Source organism: Mauremys mutica, chromosome 16 (genome assembly GCF_020497125.1).
Source record: "Mauremys mutica isolate MM-2020 ecotype Southern chromosome 16, ASM2049712v1, whole genome shotgun sequence".
NCBI lineage: Eukaryota > Metazoa > Chordata > Testudines > Geoemydidae > Mauremys > Mauremys mutica.
In genome coordinates this window covers 7,881,681-7,905,396 of record NC_059087.1, presented here as the reverse complement: position 1 = coordinate 7,905,396, position 23,716 = coordinate 7,881,681, and the positions used below count along the sequence as shown (strand labels likewise).

At 39.0% G+C, this 23,716-nt stretch overlaps 1 protein-coding gene across 6 annotated transcripts; it reads right to left on the bottom strand.

Moving 5' to 3' along the window:
• Positions 1-650: 650 nt before the first annotated feature.
• Positions 651-23,704, bottom strand: CCDC62 (coiled-coil domain containing 62). Of its 6 annotated transcripts, none has more exons than XM_044990383.1 (14): positions 23,567-23,704; positions 22,443-22,621; positions 21,286-21,478; positions 19,675-19,841; positions 18,327-18,428; positions 17,806-17,977; positions 17,625-17,726; positions 16,357-16,445; positions 15,101-15,201; positions 12,800-13,570; positions 7,763-7,940; positions 6,050-6,181; positions 4,650-4,742; positions 651-1,485 (listed from the first exon to the last, which is right to left on the bottom strand). In XM_044990383.1, exons 2-13 carry the CDS (start codon positions 22,476-22,478, stop codon positions 4,656-4,658), a joined length of 2,130 nt encoding a protein of 709 aa, XP_044846318.1. In that variant the 5' UTR covers positions 22,479-22,621; positions 23,567-23,704; the 3' UTR covers positions 651-1,485; positions 4,650-4,655. The 6 variants fall into 6 exon arrangements, with proteins under 6 accessions (XP_044846318.1, XP_044846317.1, XP_044846319.1 ...); XM_044990382.1 differs by having other exon boundaries at positions 23,386-23,631; XM_044990384.1 differs by lacking the exon at positions 23,567-23,704 and adding an exon at positions 23,288-23,305.
• Between the last annotated feature and the right edge of the window lie 12 nt (positions 23,705-23,716).

Here is a 23,716-nt window from a genome sequence, read left to right as displayed (position 1 = left end):
AATACAGCAGCACTAAAAGCATGCATAATATGACCATGATACTAACTTAGTGCTGGCCTCCACACAGTTTTTGCACCTTAACTAAAATCAGTTTTATGTATTGATTTAATTAAAAGAAATCAGTACAACCCCTCTGGTATGAACATGTGTACAAATTTCAAAGAGTTTATATTATTTAGCTTGTGTTGGTTAGATATGAATACTTTTAAACTGATAAGTGCATCCACAGTAGGAGGTTGCATTGATCTGATTTAATCAGGGTTTGTTTTTTTTTAAAGTACCAAATTTAGTTAAATTGGTGCAAAGACACAGGCTAGACCAGGCCTTAGTGCTAGCATCATGAACTTACCATATATGCTTTTTACCCTGCTGTGCTCCACTTAATATTCTCAAGGACTACTGTTAACTACAGTGCTCATTAGCAGATAGGGAATTTGAGTGTCAGCTGCTTAAAAAAATATTTTGAAAGTTTTAAACTAGTTCTTGTCATGCGAATCTCAGAACAGGGATCCTTCCCTCCCACCAGTGCCACAGAGTGAGCCAGGATTTATGCATGACAGGAGCTGTGATACTAGATTTGAGACCTAGTACATTCGTAGTCAATAACTGGTTAAATGTCAAAACTAAGATGTAATGAAGAGATTAAGAAGTGAAAAAAATGGTATTTATTAGGTTGTATGGCCTTTTTTTGGTTAAAAATATTTTCAAATGCAATAATGAGTCATTTCTACTTTTCTGATAGGTCACAGATACACAAGGTATAGTTAAAATATTTAAAAAGACTACACATTAAATACATGTCATATATTGCTAAAACATCCATATCAACTCATGATCTTAGAAACTTGTGTTAGAATAAATAGCTCATGACTGGGGAGAGTTATTTTGCCCATCTTGTGGGTGAAAGGTCTCGTAAATTTCAGCAATGTAGGAGGTATATCCTGGTTACTTGACTAATTCACAAACTTCTTATAACCATTATTCATATCTATTTACATGGCAAAATGTCCAGAACTAAAACAATGGACTAAACAGGAGTGAACACTTTGCTATTATACATTTTAAATACCAAATATGCACAACTATGGGAGTAGTAATAAAAATAGTTCTATATTTTAAAAAAATATGTCACCTTTATGGAGTAAACAATTATCCATTTTATATTCTTACTTTAAAACAAACTAGCATTTAACCTGAGTACTGAGCTATAAAAAAAGCAGTTTTTCATCTTAGCATAATTCTAAATTATTCTTCAAATATAGAATACATTCTAGCATACGGTCACATTCATGAGACTGGCACTTGCAAAATTTTCAAACATTCATGAGAATGATGACCAAATGTTCAGTAACTGTTCATTGTAGCTTATATATGGTAATGATCTTCGCTTCTCAAAATGTATTTTAATTAATAAGGACATAATCTTTGTTCTTGCCAGATAGTAAGGATGTCATCTTTGTTTCTTCCAGATAACATGCAAGGAACCTGGTTGGGGGGGGGCGGGAAGAGAAGAAAAGAGAAAGAGAAAACTCAGTTAAAAACATATTGAAAAGTTACCACTACTATTACTAATAGTACAAATTGAAACTACAGCTCTGAATTATTTTTCATGGCATAAGAAATAGAAATACCAGTAAAGACATGAGATGTCAAGAGGGGAAAAAAAGTTATTGTATAGAATGAAGTGCATATGAGCAGTCTCCCTCAGGGAGATGACTGGAGAGTCGCTACATACATTCTTTTCATTTCTGTGTAAACACCTAACAGGTCTGCAATTCTCATTGCACAAGGACTACTCCTTTTTGCCCTGTGTAATCCTGAGAGTCAGGATTTACAAGCAATGGTGCATGCCATAGCTACCAAGAGCTTAACATATCATTTTTCTCATTGCTTTCACCTGTTTTAGGGCTTTTAAACTCCCTCCAAATGATTCTCTTTCCCAGAGGAAAAATGACAGACTGATGAAACCCAAGATGGCCAAAGCTTTGGCAATTAAATAGGAAATTAAGACAGAGCACCTTCCAGCTGAGGATTTCAAAGCAGTTAACAATTGATTATGCCTCTAAATAAAAATGTACAAACATACATTAGTTATTTCTGGTCTGCTATAAACTTTGTGATGATTGTTTTAGATTCAATCAATTTTTAAGGCAGTTTAAATAGGAACTATGCAACAGTGTCTAGGAGTATTTGTTAAGGATTTGCAGTGAGTGATTGTGGACAAGTTCCTTTCTTCAGTTCTCTGTTGGTTGAAGTAAATTAGATCACCCACGTGCTTAAAGTTAAACAGGTTCTTAGTGCTTTGCTGGATCAGGATCAGGCTGTGCAGCATTTTCCAGTGTATTGCCTCTTGAGCATATCACATCCACACTAAGTGCCTGACTGGTTTCCAGACGCAAGTCAGGCTGTTGGTATTGACATATAAAGTCCATAATGGCTTTGATTCTATACATCTTTGGCTGCATCTATAGTGGGTTTTTTTAATTCAACTTTTTTTTTTGTTAATAACTCTGGTTAAGAATATAAGAAAGGCCATACCGGGTCAGACCAAAGGTCCATCAAGCCCAGTATCTGTCTACCGACAGTGGCCAATGCCAGGTGCCCCAGAGGGAGTGAATCTAACAGGCAATGATCAAGTGATCTCTCTCCTGCCATCCATCTCCATCCTCTGACGAACAGAGGCTAGGGACACCATTCTTATCCATTCTGGCTAATAGCCATTTATGGACTTAGCCACCATGAATTTATCCAGTCCCCTTTTAAACATTGTTATAGTCCTAGCCTTCACAACCTCCTCAGGTAAGGAGTTCCACAAGTTGACTGTGCGCTGCGTGAAGAAGAACTTCCTTTTATTTGTTTTAAACCTGCTGCCTATTAATTTCATTTGGTGACCCCTAGTTCTTGTATTATGGGAATAAGTAAATAACTTTTCCTTATCCACTTTCTCAACATCACTCATGATTTTATATACCTCTATCATGTCCCCCCTTAGTCTTCTCTTTTCCAAGCTGAGGAGACCTAGCCTCTTTAATCTTTCCTCATATGGGACCCTCTCTAAACCCCTAATCATTTTAGTTGCCCTTTTCTGAACCTTTTCTAGTGCTAGAATATCTTTTTTGAGGTGAGGAGACCACATCTGTACACAGTATTCGAGATGTGGGTGTACCATGGATTTATATAAGGGCAATAATATATTCTCAGTCTTATTCTCTATCCCCTTTTTAATGATTCCTAACATCCTGTTTGCTTTTTTGACCGCCTCTGCACACTGCGTGGACATCTTCAGAGAACTATCCACGATGACGCCAAGATCTTTTTCCTGACTCGTAGCTAAATTAGCCCCCATCATGTTGTATGTATAGTTGGGGTTATTTTTTCCAAGGTGCATTACTTTACATTTATCCACATTAAATTTCATTTGCCATTTTGTTGCCCAATCACTTAGTTTTGTGAGATCTTTTTGAAGTTCTTCACAATCTGCTTTGGTCTTAACTATCTTGAGAAGTTTAGTATCATCTGCAAACTTGGCCACCTCACTGTTTACCCCTTTCTCCAGATCATTTATGAATAAATTGAATAGGATTGGTCCGAGGACTGACCCTTGGGGAACACCACTAGTTACCCCTCTCCGTTCTGAGAATTTACCATTAATTCCTACCCTTTGTTCCCTGTCCTTTAACCAGTTCTCAATCCATGAAAAAACCTTCCCCTTTATCCCATGACAACTTAATTTACGTAAGAGCCTTTGGTGAGGGACCTTGTCAAAGGCTTTCTGGAAATCCAAGTACACTATGTCCACCGGATCCCCCTTGTCCACATGTTTGTTGACCCCTTCAAAGAATTCTAATAGATTAGTAAGACACGATTTCCCTTTACATAAACCATGTTGACTATTGCTCAAGAGTTTATGTTTTTCTATGTGTTCATATCCCAGGCAGCATTTAACCATGTCATCTCACCCAGCTCAGAATAGGTCTAGACAACATGGTGCTTAAATTGCTGGCTGCAAGTCCCTTGTCTACATTAGTACTCCAACTGGTGGTGCTGGACTGGTGGTAGCAAACAGTGGGAATTTTTTTTTGGGGGGGGAGGGGGGAAGGTGGGAGGAGACAGGACCCAAAAAACCAAAACCAAAAAAAATCAATCATAGATTTCACTTTAGAGTCAGCCTTATTTCCCTGAGGCTTGAGGTCTGCTCCATATGACCATCTCTAGATTTCCAGTTCTGGGAGCTGGGGGACAGAGCATTCTCAGTAAAGGACCCTTAAATCCAGAATTCACTCCCCACTTCTTTGGTCCAGTAATCTGTTGCACATGGAAAGAACTGCTATGCCCTCCCAGAGATTCACTAATTTCAGTGGGGCTCTGTGCGGTACAGACCATCACCCACATGGAATGAATTGCATGATCAGGGCTTGAGTTTCAAGGCTTAACTGCCCAGGGTTTTTCAGAGGGAGAAGTCTGAGGACTTACTGGCTGCATTAGCTAACATTGATTTGCTGCTGTGTGTCTCATGTATATGGGTTTTATTGTAGACGCACTTAGAGCTTTGTACTAGGCCCATCTTAAGCGGGAAAAAAATACATATTATTGCTGCATTTGTAAACATTACAAAATAAAAAAAGACAAGAAAAAACCCAAAGACTTACTCAAGATCATAAAGAAAACAGTGAAAGTTTTGTCTCACTTTCTTCCATAGCTGGCAGTTGCACTTTGCAAAGAGCTTCTGTAAGTTCTGTTGTCTATAATATAAAATAAAAAGATTAAGTACAGACTTAACTTCACAGTGGATCATAAAAACTGATGCAGCTGCAGAGTTCAAAACTGGAGAAAAGTAATTATGTGCTCTCCAACTCATCTCATTCTTTCCCGCCTTTTTCTTTTCACCAGAGAAGTAGGGATATGGCATATGCATTTATCTGCCCTAATTGAGCAATCTACCGCTAAGACGGCACCTAATATGCTATTTTGTAGAGAATCTTTCATGCAAAAAACCAATATAATTATGATGTAAAAAAAATTGTAGCAGGAGCATGAAATTAATAGGTGTAGGCTAGGGAGAAAAATTTTCAGATGAGATTTGAAATATGATGAGTACGTAAGGCAAAGAGGTAGAAGAAGAGTTTCATTTACACCTAGAATAATGCATTATAATGATTGAGATTTTTACACCTATAACTGTCCCAGCAGCTGACAGGAGAAAATAACTAAAATTAAGAGAATATAACCCAGCAGGGACAAACTTACACCTGCCAAAGGTTTATGTTGGATCCTTTAAAATATGCCTTAAAAGGTATAAAGCCCAAGTTTAAAAACAGCCTCAGTGAACTCCATTTCAAGACAGATTAGTTGGCCAGGGTAGATTAGGATAAACCCTGTTAAATATGGTTTTTAAAAACTATTTAGAAACTAGATCAAAGTTTTAATCTTCAGGTTTGAAGACAGCTCATACTCCAAGTTTAATTTCAATATTCTGTGTACAGAATCTTCCTAATAGGACACACTGATAAAACCATCTTCTGTGATAACTGCATACAGATTATATTCATGCATTTCCATTGTGATTTAATACATTATCTTTAATCTTGCAATGAAAGAACTAAAGAAATTAACCTGTTACAAAAAAAAAAAAGAGTATTTATGCTGTGATATATGCCTGTACCAGAACAGATCATATATACACCACACATTAATCTCTGATATCACCTTCCTCCCCCAAAATGATACCAAGCATAAGAAGGATGAGTTAAGATCAGAATTATGTTCATTATCTGCTGTTCTGCCACAACTTGCTCCAGAACAACTTCTTCCTTCCCTGTGTTTAGAAACACAAGCCAAATTCTGTCCTGATCGTATGAAGAATGAGGGGTGCAAGACTGAGCCAAATTTGGCTCAGACACTTTATCATAAATATCCAATCATTTTCCTCATCAGTAAAGTATTAAGAGTACTTTGTCTATATCATAGTGCAAGCCAAGCAAAAGGAAAAGAATGTTCACAGTAACTCTTCCCAACATTCTAGATCTAGCCATATTAAAGTGATAAATACCATATTAACACTGCTGCTGCTGGGACTGCAACAGGGGCTAACGTGGAGCAGCGTGCTAAGCTCCAGATCAGCCACCATCTGTCGAGACTCAGCCAGCAAACGCTGGAGCTTACTTGTTGGTGAACAGGAGTCCTAGAAGAAACAAAAATTGAACCAAAGTTATTAAATGATAATTTTAAAACATGTTCACTGGTTGCAAATGTGAAGAATTACCACTTGGCATTATTTATTAAAACAGAAAAACAAAAAAACCAACTAACTTTGAAATACATTGTACCATACAACACCATTCCAGAATCTGTAATTGTTACACATTTAACTGCTAATATTGCCATTGAAAAGTCTGTGCAGGGTAACAGGTTTCATATAGCTATGCACACACACACACCCCCCGCACCCCATTACTGTTAAAGACAGGTGTCAATAAGGAGACAAAAACTAGTGTTTCAAATACAATAGATGAAGAGGCAGCAAATTTCTTACTAGTTTCAATAAAGCAACTTGCCTTGGCAGCTGCTGAAAGGAGAGTCAGCTGATGGTAACTGAAAATGTGATCCTCCCCATTTCTAAACTTATAAACAAGCAGCATATCTCCAGGTTTAGAGAGGCATGTTTAATTCTTAGGCCTAGATCCTAATCCTAGGCCTATTAGGTCTTCAGTTAGCCTAAATGACACCTTACAAGGTGCTGTGCTGGGTTATTGCTCATTTTCCTCACACAATGGGGTTCCCACAGACCCAAATGAAACTGAATGGTGAGTTGATGCCCAATATGTAAAGAATGGGAATTTGGGGATATACCAGATATGAGAGGGACCAGGAGACAACCCATGCCTGCCCCAACAGTTTTAATGACTGATTTGAAGTCTCCCATGTGGGAATGGTGAACTAACCTCCTGCTCGTAGGATCAAGCTTGAGTTGCAATACTTATCAGATGGACAGAACAAAACCCACAAAAGGTGCAAACAGAAATCTACTCAACATTGCCTGCAATCTATAAATAAATCCAACCAGCACAACCCAAAAAACAAACACAGACTGGCAACACTTGGAATCAAGACAGTGCAAAAGCTGATTATAACCACGCAACAGCAATATTGTAATGACTAAGAAGAATATGAATAGAGAGATGGGAAGGAGGGATGAAGTTTCCAGTCAGCAAGCAGAACAAAGGAACAACCTCTAATAGCACCCAGTCAGTCATTCTAAGATCCCAAGATTTACTGTGATTGACTAATGGTGACTAGTGCTTTGCAAGCATGTTTGCTATTACCTGGTCCCTGATGCAAAGGGAAGACCCTCTGGCTTTGCCCCCTATGCTGGCACCATCAATAAGGCCAGCATCATTTTCCCTGCAGCATTTGCAGCCTAAATACTGCAAAATCATGCTAACTCATGGTGGGAAACTGGAAGTGAAATTATTTTAATTGACTAAACAGAACCAAATATTTTTAAAAGGCACAGACATGATAAGCAGGTGAGACTTTTAAAGTGATTCCAGTTTTAATAATCTATAACTCAATGTAAAAATAAAAACCAGGTTTTTTTAAACATGATTTGTGACTTCACAATACTCTTTAAAACCCTTTTTAAAAGTCCAATTTACTTCATAGATAAAAAGAATAAAAACCAGACACAAACCCACTCTTGTGAAAGTAAATTCACTCAGCCATCCTAAAACTAATGTACCACATTATGAAGCTAGATACTGACATAGTTGATAGTAGGACTGGTGCACTTATTTGCTGACTGAATCACTGATAAGTTACTGATCTCTGAAGGGAGGTCTGCATCGAAGAATCTCTCACATTTCTGGGGCCCATCTCTCTTCTGTGTGGACGTCAAACAGGGAGAGTCCAAGTAAAAGGAATTCAGATCCACACGTTCTTCACTGTCAATAAAATTAAGATATTTCCTGAAACAATATCACCAGTAAAATCACTAAGAAAAGTCATAATGCAACATAAATATACTTAGGCCTTGATCCAGCAAAGCAGTCAAGTACATGTATAACTACGTCAATTACATTACTCTCAGTGTTATTCACATGCTTAAGTGCTTTGATGGATCCAGCCTTATTTTCTGAGTATAAGAGAGGAATCCTGAAATACTTCCATGAAGCAGCAGATATGCTAAGCATATTTTTCGCATGTTTACCTTAAATGATAGCACAAAAAAAATCAAGGTACCTCAAAATATCTAAATGAAAGCAGCACCCTATGCTTTCATTTTCTGCCTCTACCTATTTCCCTATTAAAAACCTCCTTTAAACAAGTCTAAAAATGTAGCTTTTAATATTAAAGTGAAAATTTTAAGAGTTTAAAAAGTTATTTCCCCACTTTGGACATCACTGGTCAGCTTCCTCCCATCCTTGACTACACTGGGTTTTTTTGGTGATAGTGTGGCGGGGGAAGAGAGACAGAGACAGAATTTAAATACAATTTATGAGAAATTGTAACTACAGCTAACACTCAACTGCCTGGATAGGGTTTCAGAGCATGAAGCTAAAAAAGTGCATTGTTTCAGCTCTGTCAGGAGGTAAACATCAGGCAGTGTAGGATCAGGCCTGACCTTTGGTGACACAACCAACAGCATGCAAGACCTTTTCAGCCTAGAACTTCACATGCAGCATCATCTCTTTATACCTTCAGTTCTCTCTGCAGAACTTTAGACCATCACTTATTAGAAAAGTTAGTGTACACAGAAGAGAGAAAATTCCAAAGTTATATCACTAATATTTTATGTATGTAAAGCTTTATGCCAAGAGGACTTCAACCTATACATAATTCCACATACCAAAAAAAAAATTAATTTAGGGTTCAGGCTGCTCAAGTATATTTCTTCACACCACCACATATTAAAAAAGCAATTAAATTGCAAGTTAAGGCAATAGCTACATCCAACACAATACCAGTGTCCAAGCACTGACCCGCTACTATCAGGATACTCAACCATAGCACCACAAAGCCCTCTCTAGCACACTTACTTTCAGTTCAACATTAGGATATCCCACAATGTGCACATCAAGGAACTGAACGTTACACATTCTCTTTCTCTAATAAAAATTAATTTTACTTTCTACCCTTGATAAGAATATTGCTCAAGGATAGGGGGAAACTACCATACTTCAAGACAAAACGTAGTCACAATACACCACATGGAATCTATGCAAACCTCTCTGACTGCTCTGTAGTTTAATCAGCCAATTACTAATTAAAAAGTCTTACAAAAAAATAATAAAAGCTTCAGCCAGCCAGAAATCAATCCATTCACATAGACAGCACAGGAAATGCACTGTACTAGCACTCTAAATAAATGTTAGAAACACTGAACTGGGGTAATTGCTAGAAAGCCAGCAAGTTGCAATGATTCTAAACAATAAATAAGATCACCTGCATCCTGTGGTCTGCTTACACAGAATGTCCGGTGTAGTCTGCAGCTTATTCACAGTTGTTTACATGTGGGCTCAGGGGTTTACTAGTAGTTTCCAGCTACTAAATGAATCAATTTCACTTTAATGGAGCTTTTTAAATGTTGTGTATTCTTATTTTAAAAAAGTTAAAAATTAAGAAGTGACCATCCCTCACATGTTTTCCTGTAATCCTCTCTAACAAGCAAAAGCACCTTTTTGGACACATTTCTGCATCTACAGGGAATTATCAAATAGCAGCATGCATTTTTATATGCAACCTGACATTCATTAAGCATCACCATTAAGCACCACACTTTACAGGGCCAATACAGACAATTCCTAACCCAAAGAATTTACAATCCAAGCAAGATGCTTTGGAAGACTCAAAGGAACACGTTATCTCAGAACAGTTTTGCTTAATTTTAGTTACCCGCTTATAAAATGGTGCAGTACAGAGTGCATTTGACTGACATACTCCAATGTTTGTGAGCCTTTTAGAAGAAAGAACTCTTTAGGAGGGCTATGAATGAGGAGAAGTTGAGGGTCTGCCATTCTTAGTTTAGGAGGTCATTCCACACCATGATCCAGCTTTGAAGTAGACAGGGTGGGGAATGGAAAAAGGAAACGAACAGGCTTGAATTTGGCATGAGTGGTTTGGTTCAAGATACAAATGGGCCTTGTTTAAACCAAACAGAACGCAGGCCAGCAATAGTACAGTGAGCAACCAGTCTCATGCTCTAACTTCAAAAATATAACCCGCATTCACTTCCATTAGACAAAATTATAGCAACTGTTAGTACAACAGAAATAAAGTCACTGTAGTATAGAAAATAGAGATTACTCCATCAGTATCACATTTCACAATCTCTTGTGATAAAATATGGTAGTTCATCAGCTGAGTTAAGATTTTTTTTGCCAGTTATTACAAAAACTAATGACATGCCAAAATGTCAGATGGACTGACAAGGGAAGAACCCTCCTTTGCTGACTGAATACCCAATTAAGCTATCATCAAGAGACTACAGAAACAAGAAGCAAGCCCTGGATAAGAGCGCAAACCCTAGCAAAGGCCCCAAGCAACAGTAAATTCACAGTGAGCAGGTTCGTGGTGGCAAAAGGTACCTTCAACCTCCCCTCATCCAAGGGGTGAATAAGCAATTAGTGCAGATTCGCAAAGTGGATAGCACTGGCTGGGAAACTGATGTGGCCAGGACAGCACATCTTCCACCTGTTGGGCTCCTATGAAGAAAAATCCTCAGGGGAGGGCAACAGTAGAAACACCACCTGCACCCCACGGGGCAAAACCCATGCTAGGTAGAGTGGCCTTCACTGGCAGAAGGAAACGACATCTGCGCTTCCCTGCACTACCAAGCTTGACTCTGTTCCCAAGTGTGACTTTGGGGTGGGGGGGAGACAAAGGGATTAAGTTAAAGTTCATAACTCTACTTCTCAACCAGGAATTCACTGGAATGGGAGTGTAGTGATTCCTAGGAAAGGGTGCAAGGTTTTTGTTTTTCGGGGTGGGTGGGTGGCAGTAGAAGAAAGGGGAGTAGAGGGGGAGATGATTTAGGAACAGTACGAAGTAACTTTAACCAAATTAAAAAAAGCTGGTTTCTAAGCTATGTGGGAATGCTCCAGAACAGCATTCCATTTCAAACGGATGCCTATTCATCAAGCTTTTGTCCCTGAAGTGAAATAGACCTATACAACATTTTCTTTCTTGTTTTAAAACAATTCAACAACAAGAGTCAGTACCTTAGACATGCCCCTACATAAAAGTTCATACAATAGGATGTTGGAATATATTCTCTGGGCAAGATCCTCAACTAGTGTAAGTCTGTGTAAATCTACTGCAATCAATTGTGCTAGCTGATTTACACCAGCTGAAGAGATGGGCCTCTTCTGTGTCTAGTGGAGAGCTAAGTGGGAATAGGGATGAATTCTTTGTAAAGTCATCCAAAGGATTAAGTCCTTGTACAATAATGTTGATAACTGAAAAAAAAATTAGGCAATCTGAGGAGGGAAAATGAAGGGAACTACTCCTCAGTGAACAACTGCTGTCATGGTATATCCACGAGAATAGTGAGAGCTTTGAATTTCCTTGCCTATTGTCAGCCTAACACTCTGTACATAAATGTTTCCTTAGAGCAGGGGTCCCCAACCTTTTTAGGTCCAGGGACCGGTTTCGTTTGCCGGACCCTCCGCAGGCGTGCCTGCGGGAGGTCCAGCTGAGCCGCGGGACGAGCGCTCCCTCCGCAGTCGTGCCTGCGGGAGGTCCGCTGCTCCCGGGGCTCAGCTGGAGCTTCCGCAGGCACGCCTGCAGGAGGTCCACCGGCTCCAGTGGAGCTTCCGCAGGCGTGCCTGCGGAAGCTCCAGCTGAGCCCCGGGAGCAGCGGACCTCCCGCAGGCACGACTGCGGAGGGAGCCCTTGTCCCGCGGCTCAGCTGGACCTCCCGCAGGCATGCCTGCGGAAGCTCCACTGGGTCGGTTCGCGGCCCGGTTTCTAAGAGGCCGCGGACCGGGGGTTGGGGACCCCTGCCTTAGAGGGCTCCCAAAGCCTGCAAAATATACCAGTATTTCTTTAAAACTTCTCAAGATGCAGAAATTCGTTCTCCATCCCACTCGCCTCTGACTACATCTCAATTTTTTCTAATATGACACGGGGGATCTCAAGATCAATAAATGTGTCAGATAACTAAGATTATTGTGGGATCAACACCATATTAAGCTATGGGTTTGGTTTATTATTAAACTTACAAGTTATTTCATTTTCTTTCCTCAACTAATTTGAAGCAGCATATGTAAAAAAAGGCATGGATTTTACATCCTTTTCCAGACACTTATTGAGTTGCCAACTGAAATCAAAAAGGGCAATAAAAACTTCACACAGTGACTAGATTTGATATCTTAAAAAGAATCCCTCTTCTGTGTGAAGATTTTTTTTTTTTAATCTACTAGTGATACTGGTAACACTATAACCAAACGTTTTTGTTGTTTTTTTTTAAAAACAAAAATTAAAGAAATCCACTCTTCCCCCTAAATTTGATATGTTGTGCATTTGACAGCACATTGTGTAGTCAATTTCAGAGCTTCCCTTGTTTGTCTGGGTCTTTCACACAACCGGAGGGGGAAAAAAAAATAATAACAGAAAAATGTGATACTTGAAACTACGTAATTTTAAATTTACTTAGTTTCAAGTTGCTAGTCTTCCTTTAAAACCTAATATGGATTTTAAATCTTGTATAGGTTAAATAAAGTTGTCAAGAGGTAGTCCAGATTTCTACATAATTATAGCTGTATCTATATATTTGGGTTTTCAAATGTAACAAATACATAACCTTTTTAAGCTGGTACTTTTTATTCCATGTGCAGTCTTGGGACAGTTGCAAACTGCTCTGCACCACACATTTCCATCTCCTTCTATTGGTCTGAAAATCTGCATCCATTCCAGATCTGTTACTGGCTTATAACATGCAGCTTTATCTATGATGGAGTTAAGAGTACAGAAGCCAGATTCGTTTATGGGAAGTGTACCAGGAGACACTCTGCTTTTTCGGTCACATAAAATTCCCACTGTCTCTGTCTGATCATTACATTCAACATCAGTTCTGTCAGACTGCTTTGACCCAGAACAGCAGCAATTCAACAAATCTAAATGAGGACTGAAGTTGAGCCAATGCTCGTGTATAGGTAAAGATGCTCCAAAGTTTTTCTGGTCTCTGCTTAGAAATACATCTTGTGAAGTTTGAGATGTTTCCCTGCCTTCCACAGACCTCATACTGTTTCTATCAGATACAGTTCCGATGTCTAGTTCATCTGTGCTTACCGAAGCATTCTGCGTTTCATCTTCCATAAACAAAGTCTTTTGTCCATGTGATAAGTCTTTAAAGATTTTCTGAAGCCGATTTAAGTGAGCCAAGGTACTTTCCTCCATGTCTGACACATTAGTTAGCTGGCTATTCTCTGCTTCACACATATTACAGATTTTTTTTAGACTGCATTTCTGAGTTTGTGTAGTCCCATATTCCTTAGGTATCTTCTGAGTGCCTTCACTGCTAACTGTGTCTTTTTCGTTGCTACTTTCAAGGTCTGATAATACCAAACCTATGCTACAATGGCATGATAAAGAACTCTAGTTATAAATACTGCATTTAATATGTGAATTGTATTTGGTATAAACCACACTGTATAATTGTGGCTTCATCCTGTGCTAGATGTGCGATACATAGGCAAAGATCTGTGCTAACACAGAACCCCATTGGCAGGGCTGTCAATCCATGCATTGTACATTGCAGGATCAGGAACAGAGAGTCTTTTTATATTTTACCCATATTATACACTGTAGAAATTCAACTTGAAACTATAAATTGTGCTCTGTTTTTCCAGACTGAAAACAAAACCCATTTGAATTTTTAAAAAATTAGATACTATAATTGGCCAGTTTTATGCTGCTCCATATCTCCAGACCTCTCTTTAGCAGTTTCACAAAAGAGAGAAATGGACACCAACGTATCAGTCTCTCAGGATTGACTTCATCCTGGAAAACAAGGAAAGTTTCATCTAGGACAGTGGTTATCCACATTTTTTTCATCTGTGGACCCCTGAAAAAAATTTCAAATGGAGGTACAGACCCCTTTGGAAATCAGACAATCTGCAGACCCCCATGGGTCTGCGGAGCACAGGTTGAGAACCACTGCTGACATTCAACATAAACAAAAAATATTAAAGGTGAGAGAAAATAAGCTTTATACTGTACATAAAATGAATGTACAAACAACCATTAAGAATATAAGTAATTTAGTGTCCAAAAAAAGGAAGTTTGAATTCTACACTGTTTGAGGAAAAGCATGCAGCTAACAAGTACATGGCTAATAGTGTAAGGTACATCCACTAGAAGAATACTCTTCTAAAATGCTCCCAGCTACCTTTTTGAAGACACACTAACTTAATCTTGACTAATAAAAAAATTAAACACACACACACCCAACAAGGAAGCCCCAGAAGCCTGACAGGCACTTAATCTGAAACACTAGTAGAGATCAAATACATTAAATAAATGTTACAAGGTAGAATGATTAAGCAGACATAAAGAGATGGTAAAAATGACTATTATTCACTATATTATGGCTTATTTTACTGGAAACCTTTATGACTAGATTTGTTACGTTTACTCCAGCAGTTCTCAAACTGGGGGTCGGGACCCCTCAGGGGGTCACGAGGTGATTACATGGGGAGTCATGAGCTGTCAACCTCCACCCCAAACTCTGCTTTGCCTCCAGCATTTATAATGCTGTTAAATATATTAAAACGTGTTTTTAATTTATAAGGGGTGGGGGGAAAATCACACTCTTGCTTTGTGAAAGGGGTCACCAATACAAAAGTTTGAGAACCACTGGTTTACTCTAATAGTTTATGTAATTTGATTTTATAAAAATTCTTACACAGTAGTAGTTGTCAGACTCAGAGCTGATGCTCTAGTCTGACTAACATACTATGTCTCTTGAACACAGGCCAGAGGTGTCATATTTTAACTTATAAAAGTGTTCTAGTATTCTAAAAAATAATGTATAATACTTCATGCGTCATACATGATTGATTCTCTCCTTAAATAATTATGAAAGCCACATCACCAAGCTTACTTTGTTTTGTGTGCCTCCCCCTTGTGTTTCTGCCATAATTCTTGAGAACTCTCCAAGTTGAAATGAAGAAATTGCAGATCATGCTGCTGTTTTACATAGATCTACTTCCAGACAGTGATAAAACAGTTAGTGAAATGTGGAAGAAGGAATATTATGCCATCTTACGTTAATATACGGCTTTACATCTCAAAAGATCTCCAGGGCATTTTACAAACCAACACTGATATTCAAACAAAAAACATGTCTGATCCTGCATTTCCAATGGGAGTTTGGGGTAAATGGGAATGTAAGATATGGCTCTACCTAGGCATTACTTTAAACCCTATTAAAAATGCAGCCATATATTTTTTTTTAAGGGGCGGGGTAACTGTTAGCAAAATATGACAATACCACAAAACATTGTACGGCAAGAAGTACAGAACACGATATTCAATTAATACTACGTGGAAATCGTACAGACCGAATAAAAAAAAGTTACCAGTGTTGAATTATGGTCAACACACAGAAATTAAAAACACTGCTCACTTACAAAAAGTGCCATGGAATCTTTAAAATTATCACAAGTCATCAGGACAACTCTTCTGAAAAAGGACAGCACATCTAGCAACACAGTACCCCTTCACTTCAGTCCTAAGGGATTCAATTTTCCAAGGTGTGGAACACTCACAGCTCCCATTTGCTGTAATAGGAACTGTGAGTGCTCAGCACCTCAGAAAACAAGGCCCACAATTTTAAAAAAATTTAATTCCCCAGATAATGTCAAATTATTCTGAAAATGTATTTTATTAAATATCAAAGCAATACATATTTGGTAAAGTAGTTTATTTTAATTTGTGGTCATTTTTCCCCCTAGACTTAAGCACATGCATGAGGGTTTTTTTTTGCAGAATTAGGGCCTAACTTTACACTGGGCAGGTGCGACTCCTCCCAGTGGGTGAAGCTGAGCATATGCTTAAGTCTGTGTGGGATACGGACCTTATTTGTCACAGCACCAAACATTTTGACATAAATCAGTGCTTTAACCTTTAGTTACTATAATCAGCATGTAAAAATAAAATAAATAGGGATTTATACCATAGGTTCCTAGTCATAAGCAGCTCAAGATCTACAGTGAGTTCATGATTTAGCAATAGTGAACAAAATTGTATTACTTAATTGAACTGTTAATTCTATTTCTATATAGTTCTCTATAGACAAATGTTATTACTGAAAGCTACCTTCATAAACACAGAAAATAAATGCAATGAGGATCATACCTGCCGCAAATTGGACAGTTCTGTGTTGGTCCGGACTTGTTTAGATTTAGCAGATTGAAGAAGTTGATCCTGTCTATTTGCTTTCTCAACTGTTTTTAAAAAGTTGATTAAAACAATTTTCCCCATAGAAATCAAAGTGAAAAACTAAGTACAGCCAAGAGAAATCTCAAATACACACGAGAAACTGTCATAAAAAGTAATATTAACCTAAAAGTCTGAAGATCAACACAATGCTTTTTCATGAAAAAGACAGACACTCCTCATGGGCCAACTAAAACAAAACATTCAGGTATGGTTTTTCACCTGAACAGAAATCCAACTTCGCTAAAATTTCTAGCAATATTTAAAAAATACATTTCATATCATCATCACTCACTGGCTTTTTTGTTTTTATATTTTAAGATTCCATTATGAAAAACTGTCTGTGTGGGGGAAACAGCTGCTAGTATGGTTTTAAACACATGAGGGGTCAATGCTTGGCGCAGATTAGATGGGGGAGGTCAGAGGCTTAAAGCTCCCCGCAGCAGGGGACAGAATCTTATTTAGTCTTTTCAACCTCCATTGTACATTCTGAAGTCTGAAAGAGCAGCAATTTCCCATTCTCTTAGTACTATTTTGCTGCAGTACAGTAACAGCACTATTTATACTCAAAAGCAAAGTGCACATGCCAAGACATACAATCACTCCTTTTTGCTATTCAGGTCTTCATGTTAATGAACTCTCTTGGTTTAAAATCCCTTAAGGGAGAATAGCAGCCAAATGAACACTCTCCCTCCTTTCCAATATTTGCTTGCTGCTAATCGGAGAAGCTGAAGGCACTGAGCACCTCACAAGTTCAGCGCCAGCCATGTTCTGACACTTGTCTTTTTATTAGCTCTAGGTTTAAGAAGTTTTTTTTTTTTTTTTTTAATTGTTTCACCATTTTCTATGCAGTTGTTTGAGAAGGGGAAAAATGTCACTCGTGTTTACCTATGTTACTAACACATTAGATCAGAGGGTCTCAAACACTAACACAGAGACTGTCCCCCTGAACCACCTTCCCTCCCATTCATGCTCACATAAGATCCCTGTGGCAACTACATAAATAGCTTTAGTAGAAAAGCAATACTACAAATATACTTTTAGTTTCTTTTAACAGAATTTAACAGGTGACAATAAAGGGAAGGCTATGATGAGATAGCTCTCTAGACCACCAGCAAGTGTTGCACAGACCACAATCTGAAAACCTCTGACCCATCGAGAGTTGGGCACTAAAGCCCTTCACTCACCATTAAGTAGGAGCTCATTCTTCAAGTAGTTGTTTTCTTGTTTGAGGCGCATGATTTCTTCCCGCTGCTCATTATTTTCTTTCGTCTTTTCATTGAGGTCATCTTTAAAATAAGATGTGTTCTTGAGTGAAAAGCATACACTCAGATTTACAGTGGAGTAGGTGTCAGTTATATTACTTACCTTTTAATTTATTCATTTCAAATGTTAGTTGTTTCAGTCTCAATTTGAAATCCTGCTTTTCTTTATTGATACTGGATTCCGCCATCTTAGCTGTACGCAATGCACTTTCCAACTTTTTAAATTTAGATGTAAATTCAGTAATGTGATTGGTTGCTTCAAGTATATCTTTGTCCTACAAAAATATGAAAATAAAGCATACTTCAATATTTTTTTCTTTTATCATCTTTTCTAGGACTTCTCATTTTATCTGGTAGATGCAGATGCAATAGTGAAAGCCTCCCACTCTATTAACAGTCTCATGCTGATTTGGAGAAGACTTGCTCTGAATTCTGAGCTATCAGAAATGGTGTTTACAGAAGTCCACTATGCTTTCCGAATACATGGATTTCTGGTTTGCTTAAGATTTATCCCACTTTCAATCAAGTCAACCATCCAGCAATCTGATCACACCACATTTGATAACGGTATTGGAGTTTTGTTCAGATACTTTGGGCATGCAGTGAGAAGATAACAGATGTTACCTTTAGCTTCAGCATCGTAATGAGTTCCTGTTCTCTAGCTTGTAACTGGCCTATCTTAGCAGACAGCTCCAACACTGAACAGTTGAGACTTTGATTTTTCTCCTAGTAAATAGAAGGAAAAAAGTATCAACTAGTGACTAGTTACACTGTTACTAAATAATCTTTCAGTAATTCAACATCAAGGGGCACAACTCATTTAAAGTTAAGAGGGAGGCAACATAATTTAGAGAGTAGAAACTGGGGCTTGGGAGCCACTTGTTCCTAAATTCTAATCCTGGTTGTTCTCAAATTTACACTCTTACTTTTGACAAGTCATATCTCCTCTGTGCATTAGATTATCCATCTGTAAAATGAGGAGGGGTGGTGAAAGAATTTATAAACGGCTTTGAAGATGTAAATCTCTATTTAAATAGCAACAAGTTTTGGAGGGAAAAAATAGGACCCTTAAAAATGAATCTTAATACCATTAACAGCTCACTTACCTTTAAAAAAGAATTAAGAACAAAAAACAAGCAGCAAAGACCAAAAAATCCTGGATATTGAAACACCAAGTTTGGGAAACACTATTCCAAGGAGTTCTAGATCGAGGACGGGAACAGAGAAGGAGGCAGCTCTGCATTGTTCAGCTAGTATATATCAGAGCTAAATTTATGGATTTCTCATTCTGTATTATAGTCTACTGGTTAGAACAGGGGATTGGGAGTTAGGACTCCTGGGTACTATTCCCAGCTCTTTCATATGATCACAGCCAAGTCTCTTACCCGATCTGTGCCTCTGTTTATCCATCTGTAAAATGGTTATGCTACCACCTATCAGCCTCACAGAGCTTTTGTGACACTTCACATTTATAAAGATCATCAGGTAAGAGAGGATATAGAAAATGCAAAGTATTACTGAACTACATTGTGATAGTATTTTTAAATTGTGTTTTAGATAGATATATCTATCAGCCAAATGAACAAAGACATTTAAAAAAATCTGCAGTTTTAATTACTTACATATCTTTAAACTGATGACAAGATTTTTTTATAATCCATGATAGTGACTCAAATTTATAGCAATGGCTTTCTAAAACTGTTCATAATAAAATTGCAAGTACTGCAGTTGGTCAGTTTAATGGCTGCAGTTTTGGCATCCCGAAATTGGTAAGTGGCGCTCCCCAGAAACCATTCAAATAGAGACCGCAATCACAAAACCTTGAGAGTAATACCTTAACCTAGTATTATTTGACCCAAAGACAAGTACAATATAGGAGCCTAAATCTGCAGTCATGTGCAGAAGATATCTGCAGACTTCAGTGGGAGTTGCACGCAAGGAATGCAAAGTTAGGCCATTAATCAAGACCTACCTCCAGGGCCTGACAATGAAGAGCTGCATCTGTTGCTTTTTGGGACAGCTCTTGAAGCTTCTGTTGAGTATTTTCAAGTGTTGTCCTACGATCATTCTGCTGAGATTCTAAGACCTTTAATCTTTGTGTTAATGTTCTTATCATCTCATTTCTTTTGTGTAGTTCATCTGAGGAAAGAAATCAGGTATCTATTGCGAGCAAATAGTTTACATTATATATTTCACACACCATCTTTTAAAAAAGTACAAGTACTTTAACACAGCATTTTAAAATAAACACACATTTAATTTCTAGAAATGGATGCACAGTGGCATAATCCTGAAGTGGACATATCGATTTTTACCTGACATTTCTTCCCTACTTAATTGTACATTTTTGAGTTTGCAGAGAGAATTAATCAATATAAATATGCATTTTAAATAAATGATACACAGGTTATACTAATGAAGAAATTTACAGCTCCTTAAAACAAAAATTATAACTGTTTTCAGGTAATAGTTTCTTTCAGAAGTGCAAAGGATCTTGCTGGTTTTAGAGTTGCTACAACAAATCATCTTTTAATAAGCTCTAAAGAGATCCTTCCCTCCATGACATTCTAGTATTTCCATGGTAATCTAAGACGCACAGAATGAATATTCTGTGTGAGATACCATTTGAACATGGCTGAATACACAGATTGTCCACAGTCTCATTCTGATTGGCTGGCAGTGCCTTCCTGATGATGTCACAGATGTGCACTAATTCCTGATCGTACAGAGCTAAAAAAAATCTCATTGCTAAAATACACAAAAATCCCTACACCCTTCATGTACAGAGAATGTAGAGGGGAAAGTTAGTGAGGGAAGAGGTAAAAAATAAAAGTACCCAGTGGGGCCGATAGAGGAAGACACCATTGAGGATAAGGGGACAGCAAAGGGCTGAACACAAAAAGGGACAGTCACAATTTAAGCTGCACCTCAACTAGGTTGACCTTTCAGTAGCAGGTTGTGACTTGAAAATTAAACTCCACAATACTCAATAGACCAAATTATTTTTATAATCAAGTTAAAAGTGGTTGTTAGCTTATAAGGATATCCTAGGAAGAGCAGCTAGATTTCTGTGGGACAGAGAGAGAAATGGTAAAATCCAAATAATCCAGGGAATGTTTAAAAAAAAGGAGAGAGGATTGATTCAGAAAAAAAATTCCAAATAGCCAAGTTAAGGACACTCTTGCTTTAATGTAGCAATAAACTATAGCACACTCCTAAGATATGATTTACAACATTATGTTCTTTTTCCTACATCATTTTATGATTCAATTTTTTTTTAAAATGATACTTCTCCGTCGTAAGGATTCATGGAATCAGCATGTGGTTTGAGAAGGAAAAGATCATCAAATTATCAGGTACATTTCCTGCCAATCAATAATCAGACCACTGAGGAAGTTGTCTCTGGAAGGATACTGACAACTACATTTAAGATGGGAAAAAAATAAATAAAAAATAAATAAAAATAAAAACATCCTTTACATGCTGTAACATTATACACACAGAGGGGGATCTGTAAAGGCACAAGCATCTACCTACATGGATCTGCTGACAGGACCAGGGCCTTACATTGTACAGTACTTACTTTCTAGTATGCTACAGCGTTCTGCCAGAGTCAGTATTTTTTGTCGATCATCTTCCCAGGCTAGCAGCTGTCTCTGATGCACTGCCACCATGTCATTGAGCTCCTTATCCCGATCTTTCAGTTCTGCTATTAACAGCTGGAGTTCTTTCCTCTGTTTCTGAATGGTGCTGCTCTCAAGGTCTGTGGTAGGATTCTACAGAAAGAAAAACTAACCCATCATATACAAGCAACAAGAAATTAATCACAAAACTATCTAATTAACATGTTATGTCTTTATACAATACTATGAGGTGGCTACTTGTATTTTAAAAAACAAACTTTTAAATAAGCCATTTAAAATTACCAAAAATAAAATCAAGGAGAGCACTGGAGCCTTCCTAAATTTCAACATAAAATCAGAAAGAAATTGCATTTTCATAGCTCAATTAAAGCCTAAAGTTAGAACTAAAAAGAAATTTACCTCTAATGACCAAACAAATTCCATCATTAAAAGAACAAAGAATTGATAATGTGGCAATAATCACCCAAACTAATTAGTTAGCATCTTTAAATTTAATCTAAAATTAAACATCTTTTCACATCTGAAATCAGATCAGAGATCTCATTTACACATTGATAAATACACAAACAGTTGTCAAGAGTTAATAAACATTAGTGTAACCAAATAAAAGAAATAAGATTTGAATACTGCCCCAAAATGCTAGACTATTGATGAAAAATAAAATAACTCAAAACAACTGTTCAGCCTCTGATGCAATCTCAGGCCTCAATCCTGCAAACATTTACATATATAAACAAAATTTTACTATTGGTAGTAAAATTAAACATATTTCCTTGAAGAAATTATACAAGAATTTTAAGTGTCTGTAAGATCAGAGCCTACATTTACAGAACAATCCCCACAGATATTCATCTTTCTGTACTGTCACAAGTTTCCAGGATTCTACTAATGTTAAATTAGCACAGGTTACAATGTTTCTTTTTTACTAAGATGTATAAAGTAGAAGATCATGCTTTATCCTACCTGTTCTCTGTCTTTGATATATGGCTTGAAGAAAAACTAATACCTAGAAGGTTTGATTGAAGCTCTCTGCACTTCAATGAGTGCTTTCCTGTTAAACTATATATGCTACATATTTGAAGTGTTTGTTTTTTACCTGGGGTGAAGCTGAGAGTGGTAATGATGAATTCATAGGTATTCTGTGGTCAGGTGTTCACCACTTGCTAATTCGGTCTTGATAAATATTTTCTACAATTTTAAGATTCAGTTTAGAAGCTCCAGATAATTGCAGTGTTACATGCCTGTCCACCAAGACCTATTTGTACACGGAGATCACTAAAAGAGTTTAAAAAGATACATCAATGAATTCTGCTATCAGTATAGTCTCAAGTCGTCCAGTCAGAGGAAACATAAGAGGCTTCTGTTTACGGGTTGCTAAAATATTCTTTCCTGTAGCACAACGACTCTTAACTCTCTCCACACCCGGGGCAACTTCCTGTCCCTGGCACCACTTCCCTGCTTGTAGTTTGCCAAGCCTCCATTCTCCTCGCCCCCCATCCCACCCCACCCCACCCCACCCCACCCCGGCGGTGAGGGCCGAGCGGAGCCGCCCCTCACTCCCTCCCCAGCGCCGGGGGTGCCAGGCAGTCTGAGGGGAAACGCTCTCCCGGGCCGGGGCTCAGGCCAAGCTCGCGCTGCCGGTTCCCACAGGCCGATGGGAGCCGTTAGCGGGGGGCCGCAGCACCTCAGACCCAGGTCGCCCCCAGGGCTGCTCCCCAGGGCGCGGGGAGGCCCGGGCGCCCCCTGGCCGCGCCGGAGCCCGGCTCGGAATCCCGCGCTCGCCGCCGAGCTCCACGCGCTCAAAAGGACCCCGCGGCTGGGGTCGGCTCCGGAGCCTGCAGCCCGTTAGCCGAGGGATGGGGAACCGCCGGGAGCTCAGCTCAGCCCGGCCTCATCCCCGAGAGGCGCCCCCGTTCGGAGGCTGCTGGGCAGCGTCGCCACCTTGCCGGGAAAATAGCGGGGACGCCTGACGAGAGCGATACCGCGTCAGCCCCAGCCGATAGGAAACTCGAATCCCGCTCCCCGCGTGCTCTACTTACACAGTCTGGCCGGAGCGCGGTTTGCAGCTCCTGGCTGCCCTCCAGCAGCTGAAGCAGGGAGAGCCCCAGACCTCCACCTCCGGCGGCGGCGGCGTCCCGTTCAGCTTAACGGCCGCCTCCATCGCAGCTCTCCCGCCTCAGCCGGCCCACAGCCCCCGCCTCTGGCCTCCATTAGCCCCACCTATCGGGTTGCGTCATGCGGCTCACGCGCGGGACCCGTTTCCCGGAAAAGTTCGAACGCCGCGCGAGCGGTTCAAGAGGCTGGTCGCGAGCAGGCTCCACCCCCTCAGCGCGAGCTCGGGGGGCGGGGCTGTTGGAACTGCTCCACGGC